General features: G+C 38.4%; 3 protein-coding genes across 9 annotated transcripts; 2 read left to right on the top strand and 1 right to left on the bottom strand.

Moving 5' to 3' along the window:
* Positions 1-355: 355 nt before the first annotated feature.
* On the top strand, positions 356-10,545 carry LOC135619790 (auxin response factor 19-like). 3 transcript variants are annotated; one of them, XM_065122127.1, is made up of 14 exons: positions 356-626; positions 708-820; positions 2,774-2,872; positions 2,976-3,032; positions 3,559-3,714; positions 3,795-3,879; positions 4,139-4,229; positions 4,521-4,685; positions 4,809-4,931; positions 5,719-5,794; positions 5,935-6,070; positions 6,659-8,508; positions 9,012-9,202; positions 9,876-10,545. In XM_065122127.1, exons 1-14 carry the CDS (start codon positions 581-583, stop codon positions 10,072-10,074), a joined length of 3,387 nt encoding a protein of 1,128 aa, XP_064978199.1. In that variant the 5' UTR covers positions 356-580; the 3' UTR covers positions 10,075-10,545. The 3 variants fall into 3 exon arrangements, with proteins under 3 accessions (XP_064978199.1, XP_064978198.1, XP_064978200.1); XM_065122126.1 differs by having other exon boundaries at positions 435-626; positions 699-820; XM_065122128.1 differs by lacking the exon at positions 356-626 and having other exon boundaries at positions 2,980-3,032.
* Positions 10,546-11,490: 945 nt separating this feature from the next.
* Positions 11,491-12,220, top strand: LOC103995172 (large ribosomal subunit protein uL11). Its single transcript, XM_009415700.3, has one exon. The coding sequence runs from the start codon at positions 11,553-11,555 to the stop codon at positions 12,051-12,053; it is 501 nt and encodes a 166-aa protein (XP_009413975.1). The 5' UTR covers positions 11,491-11,552; the 3' UTR covers positions 12,054-12,220.
* A 2,092-nt stretch (positions 12,221-14,312) lies between these two features.
* Positions 14,313-21,121, bottom strand: LOC103995173 (squamosa promoter-binding-like protein 12). 5 transcript variants are annotated; one of them, XM_065122125.1, is made up of 8 exons: positions 20,911-21,121; positions 20,366-20,476; positions 20,159-20,270; positions 19,647-20,080; positions 18,715-19,414; positions 18,093-18,229; positions 17,438-17,725; positions 14,313-14,958 (listed from the first exon to the last, which is right to left on the bottom strand). In XM_065122125.1, exons 5-8 carry the CDS (start codon positions 19,377-19,379, stop codon positions 14,627-14,629), a joined length of 1,422 nt encoding a protein of 473 aa, XP_064978197.1. In that variant the 5' UTR covers positions 19,380-19,414; positions 19,647-20,080; positions 20,159-20,270; positions 20,366-20,476; positions 20,911-21,121; the 3' UTR covers positions 14,313-14,626. The 5 variants fall into 5 exon arrangements, with proteins under 5 accessions (XP_064978197.1, XP_018685129.2, XP_009413977.2 ...); XM_018829584.2 differs by having other exon boundaries at positions 20,166-20,270; XM_009415702.3 differs by lacking the exon at positions 20,366-20,476.
* Positions 21,122-24,688: the final 3,567 nt, after the last annotated feature.

Raw genomic sequence — 24,688 nt, 5'->3', positions numbered from 1 at the left:
ACACGGAGACAAATATACCCACCACGCCATGCTCGCCACTCTTCTCTCGACATGTGGCAGGCCAAACGGACGAAGGCGGACGCTGCGACGTCACCCCAAGTCCGCCTGACCTGTGATTGGATAGCGTAAGTGGGTCCCTTCGATCGCTGACTTACCTATCGACGTTTGAAGTGAGTTTTATTGTCGTAAAGCCCTTTTATGAGATACAATTACGGATTGGTCCTTCTCTCGCGGTTAAACTTCGTTACTCTGGGGGTTAAAGAAAAAATACAGACCAAAGGCGGGGGCTAAAGTGCATATTATCCGCCAGTGGAGGAAGAAGAAATAGGAGGCGGCCTTCGGACCGAGAAGGAATGCTCGTGGTGTCGTTCTCTCTCTTAGTCTCGTGTTCTTCGCTTCTTCTTCGTCTTTTTGGATCTTCGCTTGTCGGAAGACGAGCCCATTGAGGGCCGAAACCGTCGCCGTTGGACCGGCCGTCTCGCCGGGAAACGAGCTCCCCACTCCGGCGGCCATGGAGAGCCCCACGGCAGCGGCAGCGGAGGCCTAAGGGTGAGCGGCAGAGCTCGCCGGAGTGAGCAAGATGAAGGCGGCTGCCAACGGAGCGGCGGTTCCCAACCCCTGCGAAGGTGAGTCCATTTTCCAGCTCGCTTTAGCTGTTTTGTCTGCGGCCGGTGGCGGCATGTGGATGACGCGTGTAGCGGTGACAGGGGACAGGAATACGATAAACCCAGAGCTGTGGCACGCGTGCGCGGGGCCGCTCGTGACGCTGCCGCCGGTGGGGAGCCTCGTCGTGTACTTCCCGCAAGGGCACAGCGAGCAGGTAAAGAGAAGAGAAAGGCAAAGGGGCTCTTGCGAAGCCTGTGATGTGTGCAGGAGCGTGGCCACCGCTCCCTGCTTGCTTCCTAGCGTGACCAAGTCCTACGGATTGGGAAAAGATTTCTCCTTTTGATGCTTGGAAGCTTTAGTGAAGCTTCTTACAGAAATCATTCATCTCTTTATGTGCACTGTTTCCTATTTTTCTCGCCTACAAAGTATGTTGACTTGTTTCCTTTCCCGTTTTCTGAACGATACTTTTTGGCATGCCATTCTTCAATCTTTTAATGACTCATTTCATTTAATTCCTTACGAACGGATTTGACAAGCTCTTTAACTTCTTAAGGTCTTGTGGCTTCTAAATGAAGCGAAATGGGTCTTCTTTGTCTTGGTATTTTGGGAGATCTGCAGATACCAGGAACTTCAGTTCGGTAGTTGGTTTAATTACTCGGAATTAGTATTTGCTTAAATCAAATCCAGTTTCGAATGGGAATCACTTTGATTGCTTCTTGGTGGTTCATGTTTCCTTGTTCAGTAAAAACCCTATTTTTGATTGATCTTCCATCATTTGTGAATATTTTTCTACATAGTATCCAGACCTCACTGCTCCATTTTATTGTCTTTTGTCGACTCTGTGATTTGTGCTTGGTAAGAGAACAAAACAAGAAAGATGGGTTGATGTTTGCCTTTCTCTTTGTAATTGTTGGCATGATTACGCCTTCTTTTTCTTTAGTGGTGTTCTTTTTTTCTGCATCATATTTGTAGCTTAAAACATAAGCTATGTTCGAGTATGAGGAAGAGAAAAGGTGTTTAGAAAACCATTCATTTCAGACACAACCCAGCTGGATCTGTTTTATCTTATAAATATCCAATTGTGGCTTCTATGTGAAATTAGGAAAGCCAGGCCACCACCATGTCATTCTCAGATCCTACAGTTGGATGAGCCAAGATTGTTTTAGATTCCTAATGACCCCTGTTTCATTGTTGATAGCTAGCCTGCTATACATAGAAACTGTTTGCAAATAAGATTCAGTGTCTCTGGTCCATATCTTGTGCATTACTTCATATTGGACATGTGTCATCTCTGTAAATCATATATGATAGTGGAGAACCTGCCTTTGAATGTTTGGTGGCCTTCCTGTGACTACTGTATGGTGAAAATGACAATTTATATATGCTGGAAAGCTATTTAACTGTTCTTTGTCCATCTAAAAAAATTATATATATGCCAACTTATTTCAAGGTTTTCCTGTGGCTACTGTATTTCCTCTGTTCCCTAGCTTTTTCATCACTAAACCACTTTCATGATGAATAATGTTGGATCATATGAATAAATTTTAAAAACCACAACTGAACTATTTTGCCATCAGGTTGTAGTTTGTATTTTTGGACTTGCACTTGCATTAACATTTGACTTTCTTTGAAATTTTTTTAAATATTTTGTTAGTTTTAGGTTTTGGTCGTTGTTTAAGACAGTCTGAATCTGATGTCGATTGGATTCAGCAATTAATACATGCACTAGATTAGATTTTCACTTTTGTTCAATAATCTAATTTATGTGTGTAAATGCAGTTGGTTAAGCTAATAAAGTTTTGATAAATAATAGAAGTGTATATTGTTCATATGAAGTAAATAATTGAGGAATATTTTAGGAACTAGATTGAGGAAGTATGGAACTGACAGCTGGCTTGTTTTGACTCGATCAGTGGATGAGCTACTTGGCAACTGTTCATGCATTATGATGCGTGCTATCCTTTTATAAGCCCAAGTTATCAAAACTCTACTATAAGAAAATTATCTATGTTGTTTAAAACATGATACTTAAAAATCAAATTTCTTTAATGAAGTAAATTAAATTGTCTTATTGCCATTGTACTCCATAATGTTGGTAGAAAAGATTTGTTATATGCCTTCGCTTACATGGCTTAGATTCATAATATATATACACATACAATTTCAGGTCGCAGCTTCTATGCAAAAGGATATTGATGCTCATGTTCCAAATTATCCAAATCTCCCCTCAAAGTTGATATGCCTTCTTCACAATGTCACACTGCATGTATGCCACCATTTCTTGATATTTATTTGTTCACAACAATGCAAGTTATGATTAAATTTGGTGGTGGACATTAATTTCAATTGCTGGTTTTGTAATGCTTTAGGCAGATCTAGAGACAGATGAAGTTTATGCTCAAATGACTCTTCAGCCAGCCAACTCAGTGAGTCTATCATGTCTTGTTTTTTGATGCTTCAACCAAGCTTTCAACTTCTAGCTTAAGATGGATAAAAAGATGTAGGTGGTCAGGTGGCAATTCGATGTGGGGATACTCAACATCAAAGTCATCTCATGTACTTGGTACTCTATCTATTAACCACTAAATGTTGACCAAAATTAGAAAAACAACAAGAGTGAACTCTAAAGAGAAATATGACTATTAGGTCACCCTGATTTAATTCTTTGCTGCATGAGAGTTTTCTATCTCCTGGTGCTGCTCAAGAGCTCCATTCCGAAAAATTACTTGAGAAATATGGCTTTTATCTTTAGAATTAAAAAACCATAAAGGTTGCATGGCTAATGTACTTGATATATAACGATACGGACAAATTCTGTTTCGAAGGAAGAAGCAGATACAGTGGCTGCTACCTCGTACTTTGAAACCCATTAGTCATTGCTGTATGCAGTAGATGCATCTCTGAAATCATTTAAACCCTTTCATGGGCTCACTTTTTTTCTTCTTGATACAGTATGACAAGGAGGCATTGCAAGCATCAGAGCTTGCATTAAAACAAACCAGGCCACAGACAGAATTCTTTTGTAAAACACTTACTGCAAGTGATACAAGCACTCATGGAGGTTTCTCTGTACCTCGTCGTGCTGCAGAGAAAAATTTTCCTCCTCTTGTAAGAAAATCTAGTCATGTAATCCTTGCATGTGATTCAACACTTAAGGCAGTTCTTTGATAATCCATCAATTGCTATAGGACTTTTCAATGCAGCCACCTTCTCAAGAACTGCAGGCGAGAGACTTGCATGATAATTTGTGGACCTTCCGTCACATCTATCGAGGTGAGACACAAAAAAGGGATCATTTTACGGGTCTTTCAAGTCAATGTTCCTGTCCACTTTATTTTTTTACACAAAGTCAAATGAATTTGTGTAATTCTTAGTCTGTAGAACATATATTAGAGGTTATTATTTTGATGCTTAGTCAAAGAAAAATAGTAAAAACGACTAAAATGTGATGACTTGCTGAACATGCTCTGACTGTTGCATTTCTAATTGACTTGGTATTCTTGAAAGGTCACGATCTTTCTGTTCAATCTAGGTCAACCCAAAAGGCACTTGCTCACAACTGGTTGGAGCTTATTTGTGGGTGGAAAGAGGCTCTTTGCTGGTGATTCCGTCTTATTTATTCGGTAAGTCTAACCTGAACTGTATGATGTGCACCAAGGCTATTATTATGTTTTCTTGCATCTAGAATGACAGTCATCCAGACATTATGAGGTAATTTTGGTTTATCTAAGAATGCATGCTCAAGTTGGTTATTATTTTAATAGAAGATTTATGATTGTTTCTTCCATATTCTCCACAACACGATACCAGTTGTCCCTTCTTCCTTGTTCTTAATTTCAGGTAGAATTTAAAGCTGAAAGATCAATATTCTGGACAAATCTCATGTGTTTTTCCTTCATTGTTCTGATGTTCAGGGATAAAAAACAACAGCTTCTTTTAGGCATTAGGCGTGCTAACAGGCAACCTACTAACATATCATCATCGGTTCTTTCAAGTGATAGTATGCATATTGGGATTCTTGCTGCTGCAGCCCATGCTGCCGCCAATCACAGCCCATTCACTGTATTTTACAACCCAAGGTATGTTTTTTCCAATTGCTTATTAGAAAAGCCAAAATTGGGTCATCTACAAATTTGGTGCAATCAGTTGTCTAATTTCATGTGCATCTGTTAATACAGTGATAGACTAACATTGCTCTGCAGGGCTAGTCCTTCAGAGTTTGTTGTTCCTTTTGCAAAGTACCAGAAAGCAGTATATAGCAACCAAATATCACTGGGTATGCGCTTTCGTATGATGTTCGAAACCGAAGAATTAGGAACACGAAGGTATGAAGCTTATATTCATTGATGCGATGTGATGTGTATTGATGCCTATTCTAGTGCAAGGATGTCATGGTGACCAAAAAGTCTGGTAGGAATGGTAGACTCAAACTGGTCTAGTTTAGGTTTCTTTCTCCATTAGACACTGAAACAGCCTAGATGGTAAGAAAATTCACCTTTTATTCTTGACAAAATGCAATTCGATAAATTAAACATTTTGTTGCAACAACGACAATCAAATGGCATCAAATTACAATTTTAAGTTCCACATAAAATAAAATAATTATGAAACTGTAAAGTTGTCTTAATGGACATGATATTCGTGCTGTAACTGCACAAAATAAAATATGTATGCCAAGGAGAGATTGGGATTCGACAAAGTTCAGCATATACTGGTTTCTTGAATATTTTGCATATAGTTGGGGAACACTCAGGTTAACACACAAATTAATTGTCGATGGGCTTCTGGAGGAGACTACTCGATCTTTTAAAGAGATTGTCTTGCCTCTTTCTGCACTTTAAGTGTTGCATATGCAATACACTTGAGAATATACTTGAATGGTCAGTTATTGCCTAAATTGTGGATCCAACTTAAGCACCTATTCAGTTAGGCAACCAGCTTTAGCAACATTATTCTGGTTTTGCATTCCTGTTTATGTAATAAGCTAAACTTCTTATTTCTAAACTGACAACTGCTTTCTTATTCAGCATAATCTTTTGGTATTTATACGACATCCACCACAAATCTATCCTATCAGATCAAATAAGCAAACTTGCTCTAAAAATGCTGCAGGTACATGGGTACAATCACAGGTATTAGCGATCTAGATCCTGTTAGGTGGAAAAACTCACAATGGTGCAATTTGCAGGTTCGCATTGAACATCAATGATTTTTTGTGCTTTGGGTTTCAAATCCATTTAGTCTTAGGCTTTTGGTCTAACTAATAAATTATATTCGTTATCTTTTTACAATTTATTCCCTACTAATGACATTCTGCATCCTTGACAGGTAGGATGGGATGAGTCTGCAGCAGGTGAGAGGCGCAACAGAGTCTCTATATGGGATATTGAACCTGTAGTAGCTCCTTTCTTCATCTGTCCTCCACCATTTTTTAGAAAGCGACCCATACCACCAGGAGTGCCAGGTATTTGATGCATATTCCGTGAACAGCAATCCTCTAGTAAAAGTGGATTTACATCCTTGCAGAACATTCTTAAGTTCTCTTCCCCAGTAAATTCTAACAAACTGCAGGATATAGCCTTAAGTAAGCATTTTCTACAAACATTGAAGTGCTTACTCCCAATTGTGGGGTTATCTTTTTCACCACTGAATTCTATTTAGAGTAAAGTTGCTCCTATTTATCGAGGTGAGTTATAGAAACCGTTTCTCTGCTTGCTGAGAATTGGCTGTGTACATCAATCGTCTCCTAACCTCACACTAGCTAGAGCCTTTTGTGTTGGGCTGTGCTTTTTCAGCTGTCGGTTGACATCACTGGTCACACATTAAAGTGCTTGGCATTGAAAAAGAGAATGGGTATTTTTGTAGCATAAGAAACAATTTATTGATTTATTAGTGGCTGGAGAAGAACCACTTATTATTGAAGTGGAAATCCAGTCACTAGACAGTAAGCAGGACAGGTGAAAATTGTAGATGAATCTTGATCAATGAACTTGGTAAGTAAGGTATGAAATGGATGATGAGATAGATGCTGAATTGACAGTTGTTATTGCAGATGATGAATCATCAGAAATGGAAATTTTTTTCAAGAGGGCAATGCCTTGGCTTGGAGAGGAGATCTGCATAAAGGATTCTCAAACTCAGAGCACTATAATGCCTGGCCTAAGTTTAGTTCAATGGATGAATTTGCAGCAGAATCCCTCTCTAGCTAACCAAACCCTGCTGGCAGAAACTTTGCAGTCCCTTAATGGAGCAGTTATGCAGAACCTTGGCACAACTGATCTTTGTAGGCAGTATGGTTTGCACCCTCAAACATTGCAGCATAATAACATACAGTTCAACACTAACAGGTTCCCTCCACAAGCCCAAGAAGTTGATGAAATCGTTAAGGTGCCAATTCCACTGAACCAGTTGAGTGTTGCTAGTACACCACCACAACAAATGCCAGATTTAACCGTGCAGACAAAGCATCAATTTGTTAACCAAGCATTACCGAATCAGAGGCACAACAATGTTGTGCAGCCACAAGTACTGGTCCAGACTCAAGTGCAGCCACAGCAGCAGCCAGTGCTTCAGAACAATCAGCTATCACAATCCAGTCTCCCACAAGATCAGCAACATCCTCAGCAACTGCTTCTGCAACAACTAAGGCAGCAGCTTCAGCAGCAGCAACATCAACAGCAACACCACCAGCAACTTCAGCAGCAATATGAGCAACAGCAAAGTAGGACCCCTGTTATGGTCCCCAGCCAAATGAATGAACAGTTATCTGACCAACACATTCAGTTGCAGCTGCTAAAGAAACTCCATCAGCCACAGCAGCAGCAGCAGCAGTCATTTTCACAGTCCAGAATGCAACAGCCTCAACATTCTCAAATTCAGGAATACCAGAAAGCTGCCATAGATGTACCACAGCAATTATCAAACTCCCATGCACAAGTTCAGCAGCCAGCAATCTTGCAACAATGTGCAAAAGCTATTTCACAGGTTGCAAGGCCACAAACCTTTCAGAACCAGCCACAACAAAATCCTCCTCAGCAGCAACTTCTACATGGTGAGTTGCATCGGGCAATTCTTCCTGCCTCACCAGCAACCAATCTGATCCGTGCTAGTGGCAGTTTGCTTGGTGCTGGGAGGGCACAGTCGGGAGTTACAGATGACATCCCATCTTGCTCTACATCACCTTCAGCAAACAATGTAGTTATTCTTCCCGATTCAATTTTAAATAGGACCCAACACTGCAATATTTCAACAGAAAAGATGTCTCAGTCAGTTACAATGCTTGGTCCAAACTTCTTCGAAGCTGCTGCAGTGAATCCTGACATCTCCAAGGAAATTACTAAAGATGTACATGACGCGAAGCTTTTGATCCCAATTTCCAAGGTGCAAAATCAGGCTGTTGTTGCCCCTCAGACATACATAAGCAATGCAGTGCAAATGGATTGCTTGGACACAACCTCTTCTGCAACTTCAGTGTGCCTATCTCAGACTGATGGACCTTTGCGTCAAAGCCTACCTCTCTCTTCTTCCAATCAACCGTCAATGCTAAGAGATCCACTTCCAGATATTGATGTCCAGGGCACAGATCCAAGAAATAGTCTCCTATTTGGAGTTAATATTGATGATTCATTGGGAATACCTCTGGCCACTGATAGTTTGCTAATTAATAATGTTGATTCAGGAAAGTATCAGAATCATATCGCAGGAAATGTGGTTGCCAATTATAATACCTCAAAAGATATCCAACAAGAGCTATCATCAACAATGGTTTCACAATCATTCGGAGTTCCAGACATGGCATTCAATTCTATTAATTCAACAACTAATGAGAATGGATTCTTAAACAAAAATTCCTGGGTACCGACTCCACCACTGCCACTTCAACGCATGCGCACTTACACGAAGGTTTGTGGTTTCAGTTCTGGATGTTATGACATTTTTTTCTTTTAGCATTACCATATGACAAAATAATGCTCCTCTAATCTGAAAATTTGGAAACTTTGGATCAGTTTGTATTTCTTTTACATGACAATTTTACAGATCAATAAAATTACTTTGTCCAAGTGCATAAACTTCTATATTTTAATTGCCAAAATGTAGAGCAAGCAAATTATTATGGCAACAGTAAGTTCTGTGAGTTCAGAGATGTGTCAAATCTCCAGGGTAAATTTTCTAGTGATGAATGTAGATTTGATCCAATTCTCATGGTACCTCTTGAGTGAAACATGATCTGTCATGATACGGTATAAAAATCTTCAATGCTTGACTATATCAAACTGGCTGGGCAAACAGTTATAGAAATAAAATTTGATATTAACTATCTTTTAAGATTTTTGCATCTTGGTCATATCAAAACTCACCATTTCTACTTTTTCTTCTTGTGACATAACTTGTGACTCTATTTGTAGGTATACAAGCGTGGAGCTGTTGGTAGATCGATAGATGTCACACATTATTCAGGCTATGATGAGCTGAAACATGATCTTGCACGAATGTTCAGTATAGAGGGGCAGCTCGAAGATCGGCAAAGAATTGGCTGGAAGCTAGTTTATGTAGATCACGAGAATGATGTTCTCCTTGTGGGGGATGACCCATGGGAGTAAGTTTACATAATTTTATTGTTTTATTATATATTTTTTGGATTAAAGAGTATGCCAACACTCTAGGTTTTCTGAAAATTGAAAAAAATACACAGTGGTAACTAGGGATCTAGAAACTTCTGTTTGGCATTATGGTTTAGGAGACACTTACTGGAAAAATATTCATGTTTTTCCACTTATATGTGAAAGAACATGGGTAATAACATGACCATGTAAGTAAATTATTATCATGTGTTCAAGTGCCCTGTTGTATGTCTTTTGGAAAAAGGTAATGCTTTCTAGAACTTCCGAATATCTGAGGAAAGTACATATCAATTGGGATATAGAATCAATTTTTTAGAAAGATAAATACCGATACTCTCTGGGATTGTTCGATACTTGTATCTTTATCTACGACTTTATGTAATGATAAAGCAAGGTGTATCACATTTAAAAGAGGCTAGTCCTTTCAGTGACCCAAGTGCTCCAACCATCTAAACTTAAGAAACTGACTTTTAAGTTGGAAGTCTGCTACTTAAGTATTGAAGTGCCTGTGAAAATCCAACAGCAAAGAGTTGTAAAGAGTTATACTATTACTGATGTTATGCAAACTAGTACTTGTGCTATTTTATTTTTTAGCTTTAAACCAATGGTTCTCTGTTGTGATGGGGCATAATTACTTCAAATGTGCAGGGAGTTTGTGAACTGTGTTCGGTGCATCAAGATATTGTCCCCACAAGAAGTCCAACAGATGAGCTTGGATGTCGATCTAGGGAACAACAACCTCCCAAATCAGGCTTGCAACAGTTCAGATGGTGGAAATCCCTTGAGGGGCCATGGAGATCAGAACTCAGGCAACCCTTCGGCTGGATCATATGATCGCTTTGAATGACATTATCGTATGATCATTTGGAATGACAAAATTGGCCATGCAGTGACACTGATGGTTGTTTTTCCCCGACAACAGTTGTTCAAATGTTGAAGTCTCAACCTTCGAACTGCACAGCTGATGGTGAAAGCAAGTTACTCGAGTAGCCGCAAAGGATGACAAATCCACCCAATTACTTCCTAAGGGGAATTAGAAATTGTGCTGGTGAGTCATCCAAATCAAGGTAATAGTAGGATCCTATCAGGAGTTGCAGTTTTTGATGTTGGAGATCCATTCTTAGTTAATTTCAACTCCACTCTTCTGTTACCGAAAGCTTCAAGATTTCCTAATATGTATATGTGAATCATCTCAACAGAAAGCTGGGGAGATGAGCTAATTTACTTAGGTATGAACATAATGTATTGCCTAATGTAATTGTAATATGTTTTGATTTTTGTTCTGGTTCAAAACATAAATCCATAACTTTTATAATCATGATAGATCTTATTAGTGACTCCAAGCTTTAATAGATAAATAAGATTCATGGGCTATTTTCTATTTTTAATAATTCTTAGGAATTTGAATCAAATCATCATCAAATTATATTATTAATTTCTTTTGACATGAAATGCTGAAAAATATATAGAGAATCTAGCAAATATGTTTTTGTTGATCAATGAAAATATTTGGTTTCACTTATTTCATGTTGTCTTTAGCATCTCAAAATTATATTTATCTTCTTTAAGTGAAATATCTATATTTATTTATCCTAGTGATGTTGGTTTTACTAATGAAAATACAAAAACAAAGGGTAAAAAGATGATTTTAACATTCTAATTTATGGTAGTGAATGATATCGGTGGTGACAAGCGACGATGCCACTGGAGGTTGTAGATGACTGTTGTGGATAAGAAAAATAGTGAAGAGATGTAAGAATTGTTCTGCATCTATGTCGATCTCGACATAATTGTTAAGTGATCCTTTTGTTGTTTGGTAACTGTGTCAACGTCGATGCAGATATAAAGTAGTTCTCACCTCTCGTCGTTGTTCTCCTTATCCACAATAGTCACTTACGACCTTCAACAACGTCGTTGTCCACTACTACTGATGTTATTTATCACCACCAATTGGAACGTTAAAATTATCTTTTATTTATTTTTTATATTTATGTTATTAAGATAAATAAACTTAAATATTTTATTTTTAAATTACATGGATATCAATGTAATTTTTTAAAATATAAGAACTAAAATTGTAGCTAATGGTGATTAATATGTATATGCATCAATCTCATTTGAATAGGTCCGTACACTGTCGTTGAAACCATCGACCCAGTCCAGTCATAACCCTATTAATCCATGAGAGTCGACCGGGTTCGATAGAATGAGGATTGAACCGGACCTAAGGATGAACGCCACTATATTAGCCATCGCGGATGCCATCGCGTCTCTTCGAAATCCTAAACCTAAACCTCGGGAGCTCTCGCCACCGCCGCTGCCGCGATGCCGCCCAAGTTCGATCCCACCCAAGTGGTCGACGTCTACGTCCGGGTTACCGGCGGCGAGGTCGGCGCCGCCAGCTCCCTCGCCCCGAAGATCGGGCCTTTGGGGCTTTCCCCGAAGAAGGTGGGTGAGGACATCGCCAAGGAGACGGCGAAGGAGTGGAAGGGCCTCCGCGTCACCGTGAAGCTCACGGTGCAGAACCGCCAGGCCAAGGTGAGCGTCGTCCCCTCCGCCGCCGCCCTCGTCATCAAGGCCCTCAAGGAGCCCGAGCGCGACCGCAAGAAGACGAAGAACATCAAGCACAACGGCAACATCTCGCTCGACGACGTCGTCGAGATCGCTCGGGTCATGCGGCCCAGGTCCATGGCCAAGGACCTCGCCGGCACCGTCAAGGAGATCCTCGGCACGTGCGTCTCCGTCGGCTGCACCGTGGATGGGAAGGACCCCAAGGATCTCCAGACGGAGATCAGCGACGGCGACGTCGAGGTGCCGCTCGAATGAGCTCTGCTGCTGCCATGGTTTGGTTGCCTTTGGACTCAAAGCCTTTTTGCTCAAAGATGATTCCTTTAGTTATGTTTCTTGTTCCGAGACTTGCGAGTTTATGATCTGGTAATGTATTGGTGATCTTCAACAATCTGATTTTGATCAAAGATTTAGTTTTCCTTTAATCGTTTTGATTGATGTCAAGATTAGGTTGGCAGGTTTTGGATTTGATTGGTTGACGTAGTACTCGTAGGCATTGTTTTCTCGAGTGTCAATAATGGTTCATTGTTAATTACACAGAGATTGTTAATCATTCATAGAAACAACTTGCTCTGCGCACGCTAAAACTGTGTATATCAACCCTCATCAAACCTCACATTGATGGGATTCTTGGGCACTTGCCCTCTTCTTTCTATCATCAATTATATGCATGGCAGATGCAAAATCATGATGTGAGGGACTGAAGAATTCTTCAGCTTTATTTATGAAATCAGAAGGCCTTTTCCTGAAGGAAAAGTTGATCTGATTCGAAATGCACAAAGCTTGATTACTTAGGAGTTGGATCTGTTCTGTGCCTTAATTTCTTATGCTTGATAGTGGTTTGATTGGATATATGTTGTTTGTCATGTTTCATCAATGAACTCTTGTTAAGCTCCATGCTGTTGATGTATTTCTTGAGCTGCATGCAGCTGCACTCTAATGGGATGATGAGTCCAGTCTTCTTTTGGGGATCACATGTTTCATAAGATACAACTAATTTGTTCAGAATTTGACATGCCATTTCTTTTCATGCATCTGCTTGAACATATTTATTGTACAAGAAATTTTCATATAGGAAGGGAAAGGGAGAACAAAAGACAAGAAGAAAACCTAGATTTAGTTCCATCCTATAACAAATCATTAGGTCACATGCTTAATGCAAAATACAATATTGTAGTGCCCTAGAGTATCAGAAAACCTAGATCTAGTCCTTTTTTGGGATCAAATGTTTCAGAAGATACTACTAATTTGTTCAGAATTTGACACAATTTCTTTTCATGCATCTGCTTGAACCTTTTGTAGAAGAAATTTTCATACAGGAAGAGAAAGGGAGAACAAAAGATAAGAAGAAAACCTAGATTTAGTTTCATCCTATAACAAATCATTAGGTCACATACTGCATGCAAAATGCAATAGTGTAGTACCCTAGAATATCAGAAAACCTAGATCTAGTCTTCTTTTGGGGATCAAATGTTTCAAAAGATACTATTAATTTGTTCAGAATTTGACACAATTTCTTTTCATGCATCTGCTTGAACCTTTTGTAGAAGAAATTTTCATATAGGAAGAGAAAGGGAGAACAAAAGATAAGAAAACCTAGATTTAGTTCCATCCTATAACAAATCATTAGGTCACATACTGCATGCAAAACACAATATCATACAACAGTAAAATCTATGTTTGAACTAATTTATTTAATGAAACCACAAAATTATAGTTCACCCAATGGCCCACTTGCATCATGCCACTCCTCTGGTCTCTGTGGACCCCAAATTTACTGCTTAGTTTAACCACAAGTTGAAGTTCTTAATCACCTTGATCTTTATAAAGAACAACCATAAAATATCTTGAAGAAATCGATTTAGGTGGAGTGAGTCATGCTTGAAAAAAATGTCATGAAGAGTCATAGATGTGAGGTTTTGTTCTTATTTCAATAGCAATTGATGCATATACAACTAAAATGCAAGCCTATGGTGGATATTTGAGTATCACTGGTGTTGATTTTTATGAAAAGCATACACTTTGAACTTTGCCACTGGTGCAGCATAAACCCAGAATAAAATGATGATAATAACAAAATAAATGTAAATACTACTGGAAACTATTGTTCTTAATCAACAAGAGCAGATCAGAAAACATTGGACAGCTCACAAATATTGTGCTAATAAAGGACATCAATAAAGTTGTAACTTGTGCAGTAAAAGAAATTGATTGAATTCAGAATTACTGTTTATAATACTTAAAACTGTAATTTTAAAGAGCAACACAACAATCTTGAATGATTGGGTCAATAAAGTCAATTATGAGGGCATGTGATCTTTCAGGAAGAATAACACAACAATTTTGAATTCCTTTTGTAATCGAATGGAGTTCAAACATGGTGGACTGCATCCTGTTGTCACCATACAGAGCACAAAGATTTCAAGTAAACTACAAATATGTCTGAAGTAGCAAATGTTCTCAATTATATAACTTGATATTGGTTGTCATCAACAAGTAGCAGAAATTAAAACTAACTGATCCAAATGCAGTAATCTTTGTGTGTTTTATTTTGCCAGCTCGCAAATTTCACCACAGCATTTCAACCTAAACAAGAGAGATGAAGAAGCCCTGTACTTGAATTATTCACCAGTTGATGGATGCTATAACAGTGGACAGCACAGAAAGCCACAAGGACAGTGTAGACCCATTTGACCGGCAAGAGTATCACCTAACATACCAAACCTTCAGCCACTGATCGAACAAAGAGACAAAATTCTTAACACAAATGACTGAGGTATCCGACTAAAGTTCGATTTAAACTCAGTGTAGCGACCATCCCATTAGAGATATCAGTGTCTCCGAGTTGAGTCGAAGGAAGAGGCTCGGAAAGGAGCCTTGAGCCGCTGGAATTCCTGGAACTGACCATTGTCGTTTTGCAGATGGAATGGTTGTGTCGTTGTCAATGGTTGTGCTAATGGTTGCTCATCTTGCAACAATCCTGTTGTTGCATCGATCATATTTACTTCAGGATGAGTAGTAAATGCATTCTTTGTATTGACATACTTGGTAGAACTTGTTCCAGGGTTAACTGGATTCCAGGAATTGGTTGACAGAAGAGAGAGAGCACTGTGAAGATCCGGTGGTACATCCAAGTTAGAAGCAAATACAGATGCTTCCAGATCTGCAAAGAATAAGATTGGAACCTGGTTTAGAATCAAGTCCATAAACTTCAATGTCAACTTGAAGATACAAACCCAGTTACAACTAGCTCCGCATAAGGAATGTAAACTAGGTAACCAACTAAAATGATGGTTTTGACATCTAACTTTCACCAGGAAAACAACGCAATGAGATCTATTCAGTTATATCGAAAAGAATGAGGAAAATGCATTAAGTAGCTGCTCTCTGAGTTCTCCCAAGCTAAGGATACGAGAAGAATTACTGACAGAGGCATTACAAGCAAAGGATTTGATCTCCAAAATGATAGCTTTGAGGCCAAAGAGTTGATGTATTATAAGAAGGCAAACTTCTTAGATGAGGCTTCGACCTGTCGACAGAAGCAATATAGGTGTTTTTGTCACTCGAAGATAACTTCGAGATTACAAAGGAACAACCTTACCAAATAATAAACATGAAATCGTGCTTCGAGCAGCCAAATAATGATAGGTATCATGGTCCATGACAAAAGAATGAGCAAATACCAAATTCCAACAGTGAGCAGCTGTCAAATTTGTTTTGCAGTGTTCACAAAAAGGTTGCAAGGATTCAAATGTCATTAATAACCCCCAAATTCCAACAGTGAGTAGCAGAACACCCTGGTGTTCTGCTCCGTGCCAACAACTAGAAGACCATGGAGAGTCAAGTAGGGTGGTTGATTACAAATTCTTAAAATCTTAAGAAGCGACTCCACAAACATGAAGAGTCAATTAGGGAATTATAGATGTTCGATTGGAGAAGTGTCATGTTTAATCAGATGAAATATTTGGGTTGTTGAGTATCAAAACCAAGGAAGAATGAAAACAATTGTTAAAAAAGGTCAAATGAAAGAAAAAAGTGATTCTTGGAAGAATTAAACATGTAAAAAGTAGCACGACATGAAATATCTTGTATTTTACAAACAATCTAACAAGAAATCACTGATTCTAATCCAATTCTCATAGTTTACTGCCAACAAAAGCAATACAGGATTCAGAGGACTACTGGATCTAGGCAGTATCCAGGTATAACACAGCTTTGCTGATTCAATCATATGTTTGAAGAAGATAAAATGGACATCTCAACCGGTTGCTGTTTAACGCCATGCATTTGGGCTCAGCATAAATTCAGCTTTGCAGATCCATTTGGACATCTCATAGTTAGCTAGGTAGAATGATCATGGAAATATGATCAATGCATCATGCAGCATAAATTTCATCTTGGGCTTACAACATATATGGTATTAGGTCTAGGGTTGAATTGTATTAGTTAAAAACTGATACTTCTGATCTGAAGCCATATAATAAATGGAGTTACTTAGATGTAAATCAAGTCATCTGATCATCCTCCAAAAATCTACTAAAGGATCATATCTATAGATGAATTTTACGGGGTTTCCTATTGTCAGGTTTCCATCTAAAGAGGTAGTATTTGTGATCTTAGTGAAAAAGAATATATTTTGTAAGCAGGCAAAACCTAATATTCCCTTGAAACCAGTCACAAAACCAATATATATTTGCCATGTCTAATCTTCCCTCTTTACTCTCTTAGGTCTTCTTTCATCATCTACCACTTCTATTGTTGAGTAGGAAACAGAACAGAATCAATGGATATATACTCCTATATTAAATTCAAATACATATCAGACAAAACAGATAATGCAATTTTAGAGAGAGAAGCTAAATAAAAGAAGTGAGATCTAAAAATAATTGTAAATTTTGAACAAAAAATTTAAGTAGTTGGTAAAAATATCTTCGAAATTTATTTGATGCAATGTAGACTGGTATTGTGAGTTGCAAAAAGTAAAACACAATCAAGAAAATGATAGTGGTGAATTTGAAAGAAATTAGAAAGGCAAAATTTTGTGTCAAGTACATGATAAAAAAATGATATATAATGCCATTCTTAGATGTAGACATTCATAATTAGCATAAAAATGCAATAGGAAGGTCAAGTTAAATGCACAAATATGAGCTAATTAACATTCTTCATCCTTTGAATTATGAGCCTGAATATTCTGCAAAGTAGATTGACATCATGGTGCATGCTATGTCACAATTCTTTCAGATAGATGTCCATAATGTTTTCACAAAAAAAAAAAAGAATATAGCATTCTTAATTTCTGCTCATCAACAATTCAAAATTGTTTACCCTTTAGGCAAATGTCTTTGTTGAGGCTAAACAAGTCGATTTGAAAGTTGCTATTGAAACTAATTCATTTTTAACCATATTTTTCAACATGCAAATGAAAATATCAAATGATAAATTCAGCAGGTACACAGTTGTCTTACTGAAGAAACATATATGGCATTACTGTTCCCTAATTAAGGACCACAGCAAGTCCTTCACATATCATGTTGCGGTGTGGACAGAAAGACAACAACAATGTTAGTATGTGTATAACTATGCAGCAGGGTGAATAAATACAGAAAAATTAACAGAAAGATATATTTTTCTCAAAATACCTTTCAAGTGCTTCGAAGTGCTACTATGATTCAGGACTTCAGTGGTGATGCCCTTTAATGGCAAGAGTGGATCCAAGTCATGATGAAAAGGGGTGATATCATGTGTTTGACAGGTGCTAGAAAATTGCAGCAGCCCATTACTGCCTCCTGCTTTATTGGACTTTGTCCAAGATTCTTTAGGTTGAATAAGCTTGAAGCTGCCTAAGTCATCCCATGGGGAACTTACAGTTGCTGGCACATTACACGGAGGAGCTCGACCAAAAACAAGGTTCATTTGATGTCCATCATCTGTAGAGAACCACAATAGTATCAAAAGTATGCACAGGACACCTTCATACAAGTTACAATGAAAATACAATAATCAAGAGATCTGCAGATGCAACTTAATCTACTTGCGGAAGCAGCCAGCATATACAATTTAGGAAAACAAATGGAACATCATAACTTAACAAATGTCAAATGTTGTCCTACTTGCTTGTGTGAAATGTCTAAATTATTTTCATTATTATAAGCCAAAAGAATGTTCTAAAATCTGTCCATCAAATATCCATTATTCTTTTCAGGAAATGAAAAAGAGCTGCTTGAGGCCACCATATTCTGAGGTACAAAGATTAATTGAAGTTGTTTATTTCAGGGGCTAAAAGTCAAGTGATACCATGATCTGATGAAGAGATCCTCGGAGAACTAAAAGAGATTGTCATTGGTTGTGGCTTTCTGCGACGTACATTATGATCAGATAAACGCCTGCGGCAACTTCGCTTGTTCTGATCAAACTCAGACAAACCATGAAACCTGGAAGATGGCCAAAACATTACGTCCACTGTGAGACTTTGACAACCAAAATCATAAAAGAACATTTTGCTAGAGAAAACAAGGTAGCCATATATCTCCAGAACATCATAGATGTTACAAAACAACACAATATCCCAGAATCACTCCTGTGGAATATGCTACTATTGAGCCCTAATGTGATACCCAAATCCACAGTTACCAATGTTTTTCACAATTCATTAGTTAAGAACAAAAATTCAGTGTCATTTTTTACCTTGTAAGTGCCATCTAAGGATGTTCCCTGAAAAAAATAGCCATCTAAGACTGAGTAACTATTACAGGCAGCACAACTATATAGGGCACCAAAGTGCTTCTATCTAAATGTAACAGGGGCTATTAATAGGATGGGTATTAGAGGAAAAAAATCAAAAGAAAACTCAGCTGCAAAGAAGCAAGCTTCATGATATCTTAATTTGACTTTCACAAGCAACTAAAAAAAGTTTCACCTGCTGCACTGTTGACAAAAACGGCGCTCCTGACCAGCTACGATCACCTTGGGAGACTTTGAGTGGTTTACACAGACTCTATGTTTTCGGTGATAATCTTTAGCTGTTGTAAGGTCAATGTTACACCCTTCAACCTGGCAATAAAAATTTTGAAAGGTCTGCTGAGACACCCTAGATTTCTTGACTAACGCAATGGACGAGGTTATAGAAGCTGAGGAAGACAAGTTCTCAATGTTATTTCCTGCACCACCATCTTCAAAAGAAGTCCGCCCAAGCTTCAAACCAGTGAGTGGTTCCCTAGAGTAGCCTGCAGTCACTGATGCAGGTGATGTTCCAGATCCCTCAACCCTTGCAAAGATATTCTTGTTCAGATTATATGGGGCTCGTTCAGTTGAATCAAAGTTGAACTGTGACTTTCTCTTTCCTGTCTCGGACAAGGAATCAATGGATGCTGAGATGGAGCTCTTGGATGAACGATTGCCCAATTCTAGAACCGAGGAGGCACCACCACTAGATGAACATACAGATCCATTGCAAATACGTGCACCACCTCCAATCTTAGAGTCGGGTACTTGTGCAGGTTTAGATAATTCACTTTCTTTTCCACTGAATAACTCCAGAGTTTCCCAATCCCACTGGAAAGGAGTTTTTGGAATCCAGTCCATCAAAGAAGCACTTGCAATAGATTGAAATAATTATTCTGATCAAGAAATAACAAATAAATACAAAGTTCACTATCTGGTGCTGGATCAGATGAAGATAATTCAATAAAAAAAAGTCCACACAGCTTGGGCAATCACCAAAAAATCCAGAAAATGGTCTGACTTCTTCCATCATTGATGACCAAAGATTTTTAAAGCAAAGTGAAAATAGGCATGTGCTTATCTGATCAGGAAACCAATAAGAATGAAAAAAAAAAAAAGAGTTTTTACCTCTAGAAGTTATGCCAGGATGTGGTTGATCTCCATACGCATTAATGGCAAGAAGTAATACATACACTTGTTTATCTCATAAGATACTGAATCCCAATGCTCACAAATTCCCTTTGCCGACATGATGACTCAGAAGCATCTGGACATTCCTTTCGCTTTCTTTTCTTACAGCTGAAACAAGAATGACAACACATCACAATTTCCCCAATGTATTGGTTTATTTTGCCGTGGATCTGATCAAAGTCGGTAACACCATGTGGCTGATGAGGAAATTAGCACAGATACTCTAATGCTCCCCAAAAGGCAACCAACACTAACTTGCCCTATTGTCATCACTAACTAAGATTAAGCTCTCTGATCAACTTAATCCCCCGTGCTCCAGTACTTCTCTCAAGAGTTGTCATGTTCCTTTTTCTATCAAAGAAGACTTCGTACTGTTCAAACACAAACCATTCTTCAGATTAAAGGAAAACAAGCAACAAAAAGGTCAACTTGAGAAAGCAATATCTGACTTCCTACTCTTGGATGGTCGAGGGTGGAAGGCGTCGAACTTGAGAAGGTGCCGAGCTATTTCCTTTCACACAGGGCCTTTCAACTTCTCCATCAGTTGCAGCACTGGTACATCTGGAAACAAACCAAAACCGAGATATTAAGGGAGAGGTGTGCTGCAGGAAAAGATAAAGAAACTAAACGTGATATGTGAAGACAGAGATGGGTACGTGCACATAGAAACACTACAGCTTGGTTCTTGTTTATTTTTGCCCTTTTTTGACCGCAGTCCCACCAAATCAGTGCCTTCTGCCCGTGACAGCAACCAAACACAGACGTTTCTGCCACGGAAAAATTGCCGAAAAGAATCCGGACGACAAAATACATGAATACAAGCTAGTTTTCTTGTTAGAGTTTCTTGTTCTTATGTTTTCACAGACTTCGCATCAAATCTAAATCACACACGCCGACACACAAAACCCTGCTCTCAAAAGGATACATCAGATAAGAAAGAAGAGAACTTTGGCCTTTGACCAAGACGCCATTTTTCCACGCAAGCTTCCGCAACGGAGAGCAACACAGAAGTAGAAATCGAAATGCAGTTATTAACTCAAAAGAAAGAACAGACCGATGAGAAACTCAAAAAAGGCGGAATTTTTAACCCTAACTATTGATTCCGTAGACTGGCTAATGATTCCGCTCCTTTCTGATTGAAATCCAAGCTTTCGGTGGTGGTGCATTGAAGAGATAGCGGAAACAACCACCACAAACTCACCTTTACAAACAAACCAGGGAGCGATCACGTGCGGCCGTCTGCCGCTCCAGATCTCTCCTCCGCCTTCTCCACGGCGATTCCTACGATCGATTGGAGTCGTGCAGAGGAGCGGCGGCCGAAGCAGCGTGGAGTGCGGCACCCCCCCGCTTCTTCCGCTTCCTCAGTGAGCGGCGAGATCAAAAAGAGAGAGAGAGAGAGACGATATGTGGAGAGATCAAAGAGATGTGGCAAGCTGGGAATATATAGCAGAGATGAGGGTAGAATGGGAAACCAAACGAACGATAAAGGTTTTTAAGATTATTACAGCTTTAACCAATCATTACCATACGCTGAGTTGGGATACGGTCACCCCCCCGGTGAGCTTTTGGAGACTGTCCGCATCGCGAGTTAAATAGCTTCCTATTGGTGTTCAAGAAGAAGAAAAAAGTAATTTTTGAAGGGAAAATATCAGAAATAAAAAATATTGGAGGGGCAGTTATCACTAATTAATTCAGATAAAATATGTCATTATAAATCCAATTGATATAATGCAACACTAAATTTCTTTTTTTTTTTTTTTTGCATCTAAGATATTAGTCCAGTGGTAGTGTGTCAAATTTACTCCATATCTACTTGTAAAAATTTTAACTATTAATATAAAACTTTTAAGATTAAATCTTATTTTTATCAAATATTATTTATAAAAAAATCTTTGAAAAAATAGTATTCATAGAAAAACGTGTTTCATTCTATTTGCCTGATCTCATTCCTTTGAGAAAGAATATGAACATGATATGGTGAGTGTTTGATTCTTTGTTTCAGGGAAAATGTGATTGTAGAATGCTTTGTTTCAGGAAAAATGTGATTGTAGAATGCTGCTCTGACATTAAGAGAATACGAGGAATGTTATGTAAACAAGCGACTCATGACTCTTATGATACAGCTTTTGGTGCAAGTCAACATTTGCTGCTTGGTCAAACATTTGATTCAAACTTTATCTGTGATGAGATCACTTGGTGCTGCCTTGTACCGCACTGACCCTTTATGATTGATCATCGATTCATATCATTCACTGGTTGAAGGTTGTCACATCTTGATAATCAGATTTATGAGAAGTCGGATGTCCTGATAGAAGTAATTATGATTGATCATTGATACCTGAGTAATTATGTCGAATACTAGTGTTATGGGATTTTATAGTTGATATCTTAGTAATTATGGAGGATACATGAACGTTCCATGTAGTGACTAATTATAGGAGCATTCAACCTCATTATAGGGTCTCTTTAGGAGTATTTCCCACCTCACACCGGTTTCCAATAGGATGGGTTGATCTTTGAGTCTTATGTATCGACTTTAATGTTACTCTTCTGTCACAAGTCGAGATATCTTTCCTTTCTCTTACAAGTTTTTTTCGATCCTCTAGCCACAAGTCGGTCAAGGTTTTTGCTTTGTCCTCAAACAATCCAAGGAAGTTAGCTCCTCCCCTTCGTTAGAGGAGGCATCTCCCATGAACCCAAAGGTTTTTTTTTTTTGACTTGGAGTCTATGAAAAGTTTGTATGGCTACGATTAAGTGGTGAGTGTGCCTCTCCTGGATTGCTTGCAAATAAGGTATTATATCCTAATTGAATTCAATCTGCAAGTTTCTTAACCCGGTTAGCGCCCTTTATGTAGGAAAATCTAGGGATGACATCACATGTGTAATGGGAGAATATAAAATAAAAATATCAAATTTTCCAACAGGTATTCATTGTGATGCAAAGATTATTATATAAAAAATTACAAAACTGAAAATCACGTGTAATATAGTTGCGTTATTTAGGGAGATCGTATATCCCTGAATTCTTACAGATCTATGGGAGAGGATGAATGAGGTCAACTGTCCTTCTCTCTACGAAGATGCTCCTCGAATCATTATCCAAATCTCCACACCTACCGTCTAAGGAGGAGAAAGAGAGAGAAAACTAGGAGATAACAACCAAGAAGTCTAGCCTATAGCCCTTTGGTTCTTTCATATTTATAAATATATCTTATCAACTTAACCATAATGGATCATGCTCTATTGGGTATTGGATCTTCATCCAACTACCCAAGTCTCTTAGATTAGTGGATCTCTATCTAATAATCTCTTATTAGCTCTTATTAGATCTCATCCATAAGATCCAATAATTCATGGGCTTATTGGATATCTAATAAGATAGAGACTCCAATGGATATCTCATTTCTGAACCTCTACTCGTCGTAACACTTACCATATGTGTGTGACCCTTCAGACCCAATATTGAGCTAGTCGTGAGTCATACCTGTTAGAACTCCTTTTGGCTCAATGAATTATTATCTTCATAATAATTCACTTGACTCATCGATTGTGGACGTACTAGACCACTATGCTGTAGTCCTCAAATGATATAGGGGAATCCAATCCTTTGAACCTATCTATCCTTAGTTACCATGTAACTATAGTCTCTCATCCTTCTAATATCTTAGAGATCGTATACCGGGCATGATGATTAGCTTGTAAAGCACCTATAACTAGCATTTTCGACACTACTCTTGGGTTTTTTTACTTATCTTATGATATCCTTAAGGTATGACTCTGTCTTCCCCTCCACCCAATGATAATATCATACCTCCAATGGTATGAGATATCACATTCTCAAATAGCATTGAACTTATGGTGCTACATGATATTATTGATCGATGAATGTCAATATGCCAATATTACTTTGACCTGTACTCTCTTTATCGCTTTTTTTTTATTATGCAATAGGAGAATTGACTACTACTTAGCCACTCAAGGGGGTTTTAAGGTTAATGGTGCCCCTACCAATAATAAAGGTTAGAAGGAGTGCTTCTTTCTCGTGAGTTCAAGTTAAGACTAGAGATTCAACCTTGCTTGGTTGACACATTAAATTGATAACACCCATCCATTCCTTTTAGACGAGAAGATGGATCAAGTGCTTCGATTGAGTGTATATTCTCTTCCTTTGAGGTAGCCTGAAAGATGGATGAGGACTAGCTAATCGATGCGGGTCTCAGCTCAGCTCCTCGGAGTATGACTTGAACCTTCAATCACTTAAATTGACCTCTCTTTTTAATCTTCAACCTTATGATTTGGATCTTTCATAGACATAAATCTGCACTCACCGAAGAGGAAGATGCCTGGCTCCTTATCAAGCATGATGAAGCCCCGTTGAACCCTAGTAGTAACTTCTGAGTCATTGGTAGAGGAGTTGGAATCACCTCAGTCTCATTGTCATGGTAGCGCCGACTAATCAAGGAAGAAATATAAAGTTATGAAGAAGGTAAATAGAAGTCGCAGCAAGCATCAATAGCAACATGTGAAAGATGCCGATCTTATTCGCCATGCCTCGATGGAGGCATCTGATAGGTTACAAGATGAGTCTACTGATGTTGTTGTAATTTGGCTGGTAATGTTTGCTCTTCTTGAAGAAACAATAAGTTTATATTATCTTGCAGCAAACATATTTTCTTGTGGTGGAAGTCATGACCTTCAACCTTATTCTCATGAGAAGAACTATGAGACCAGTACCATATTTTTACCTCCGATGAGATAAAAAATGCTGATGATGTTGCCAATCTTACTCATCACCAATTAGAACTACATTGTTGTTGATGAGCATCCAAGGTCTATATAAAGCCTGCATAAAAGAGATCTCTTTTCCCAAAAAATAAATTGAATTTAATATATAATTTTCTTTGAGAAAGTGATTCCACATTGGTCCAAAAGTGAAGCTAAGCTTGGAAACAGGCTAATTGTGGAGTCTAACTTTGCAT

The sequence above is a fragment of the Musa acuminata genome, chromosome BXJ2-8, assembly GCF_036884655.1.
Source record: "Musa acuminata AAA Group cultivar baxijiao chromosome BXJ2-8, Cavendish_Baxijiao_AAA, whole genome shotgun sequence".
NCBI classification, from domain to species: Eukaryota; Viridiplantae; Streptophyta; class Magnoliopsida; order Zingiberales; family Musaceae; genus Musa; species Musa acuminata.
This window is presented reverse-complemented; position numbering and strand designations above follow the sequence as displayed.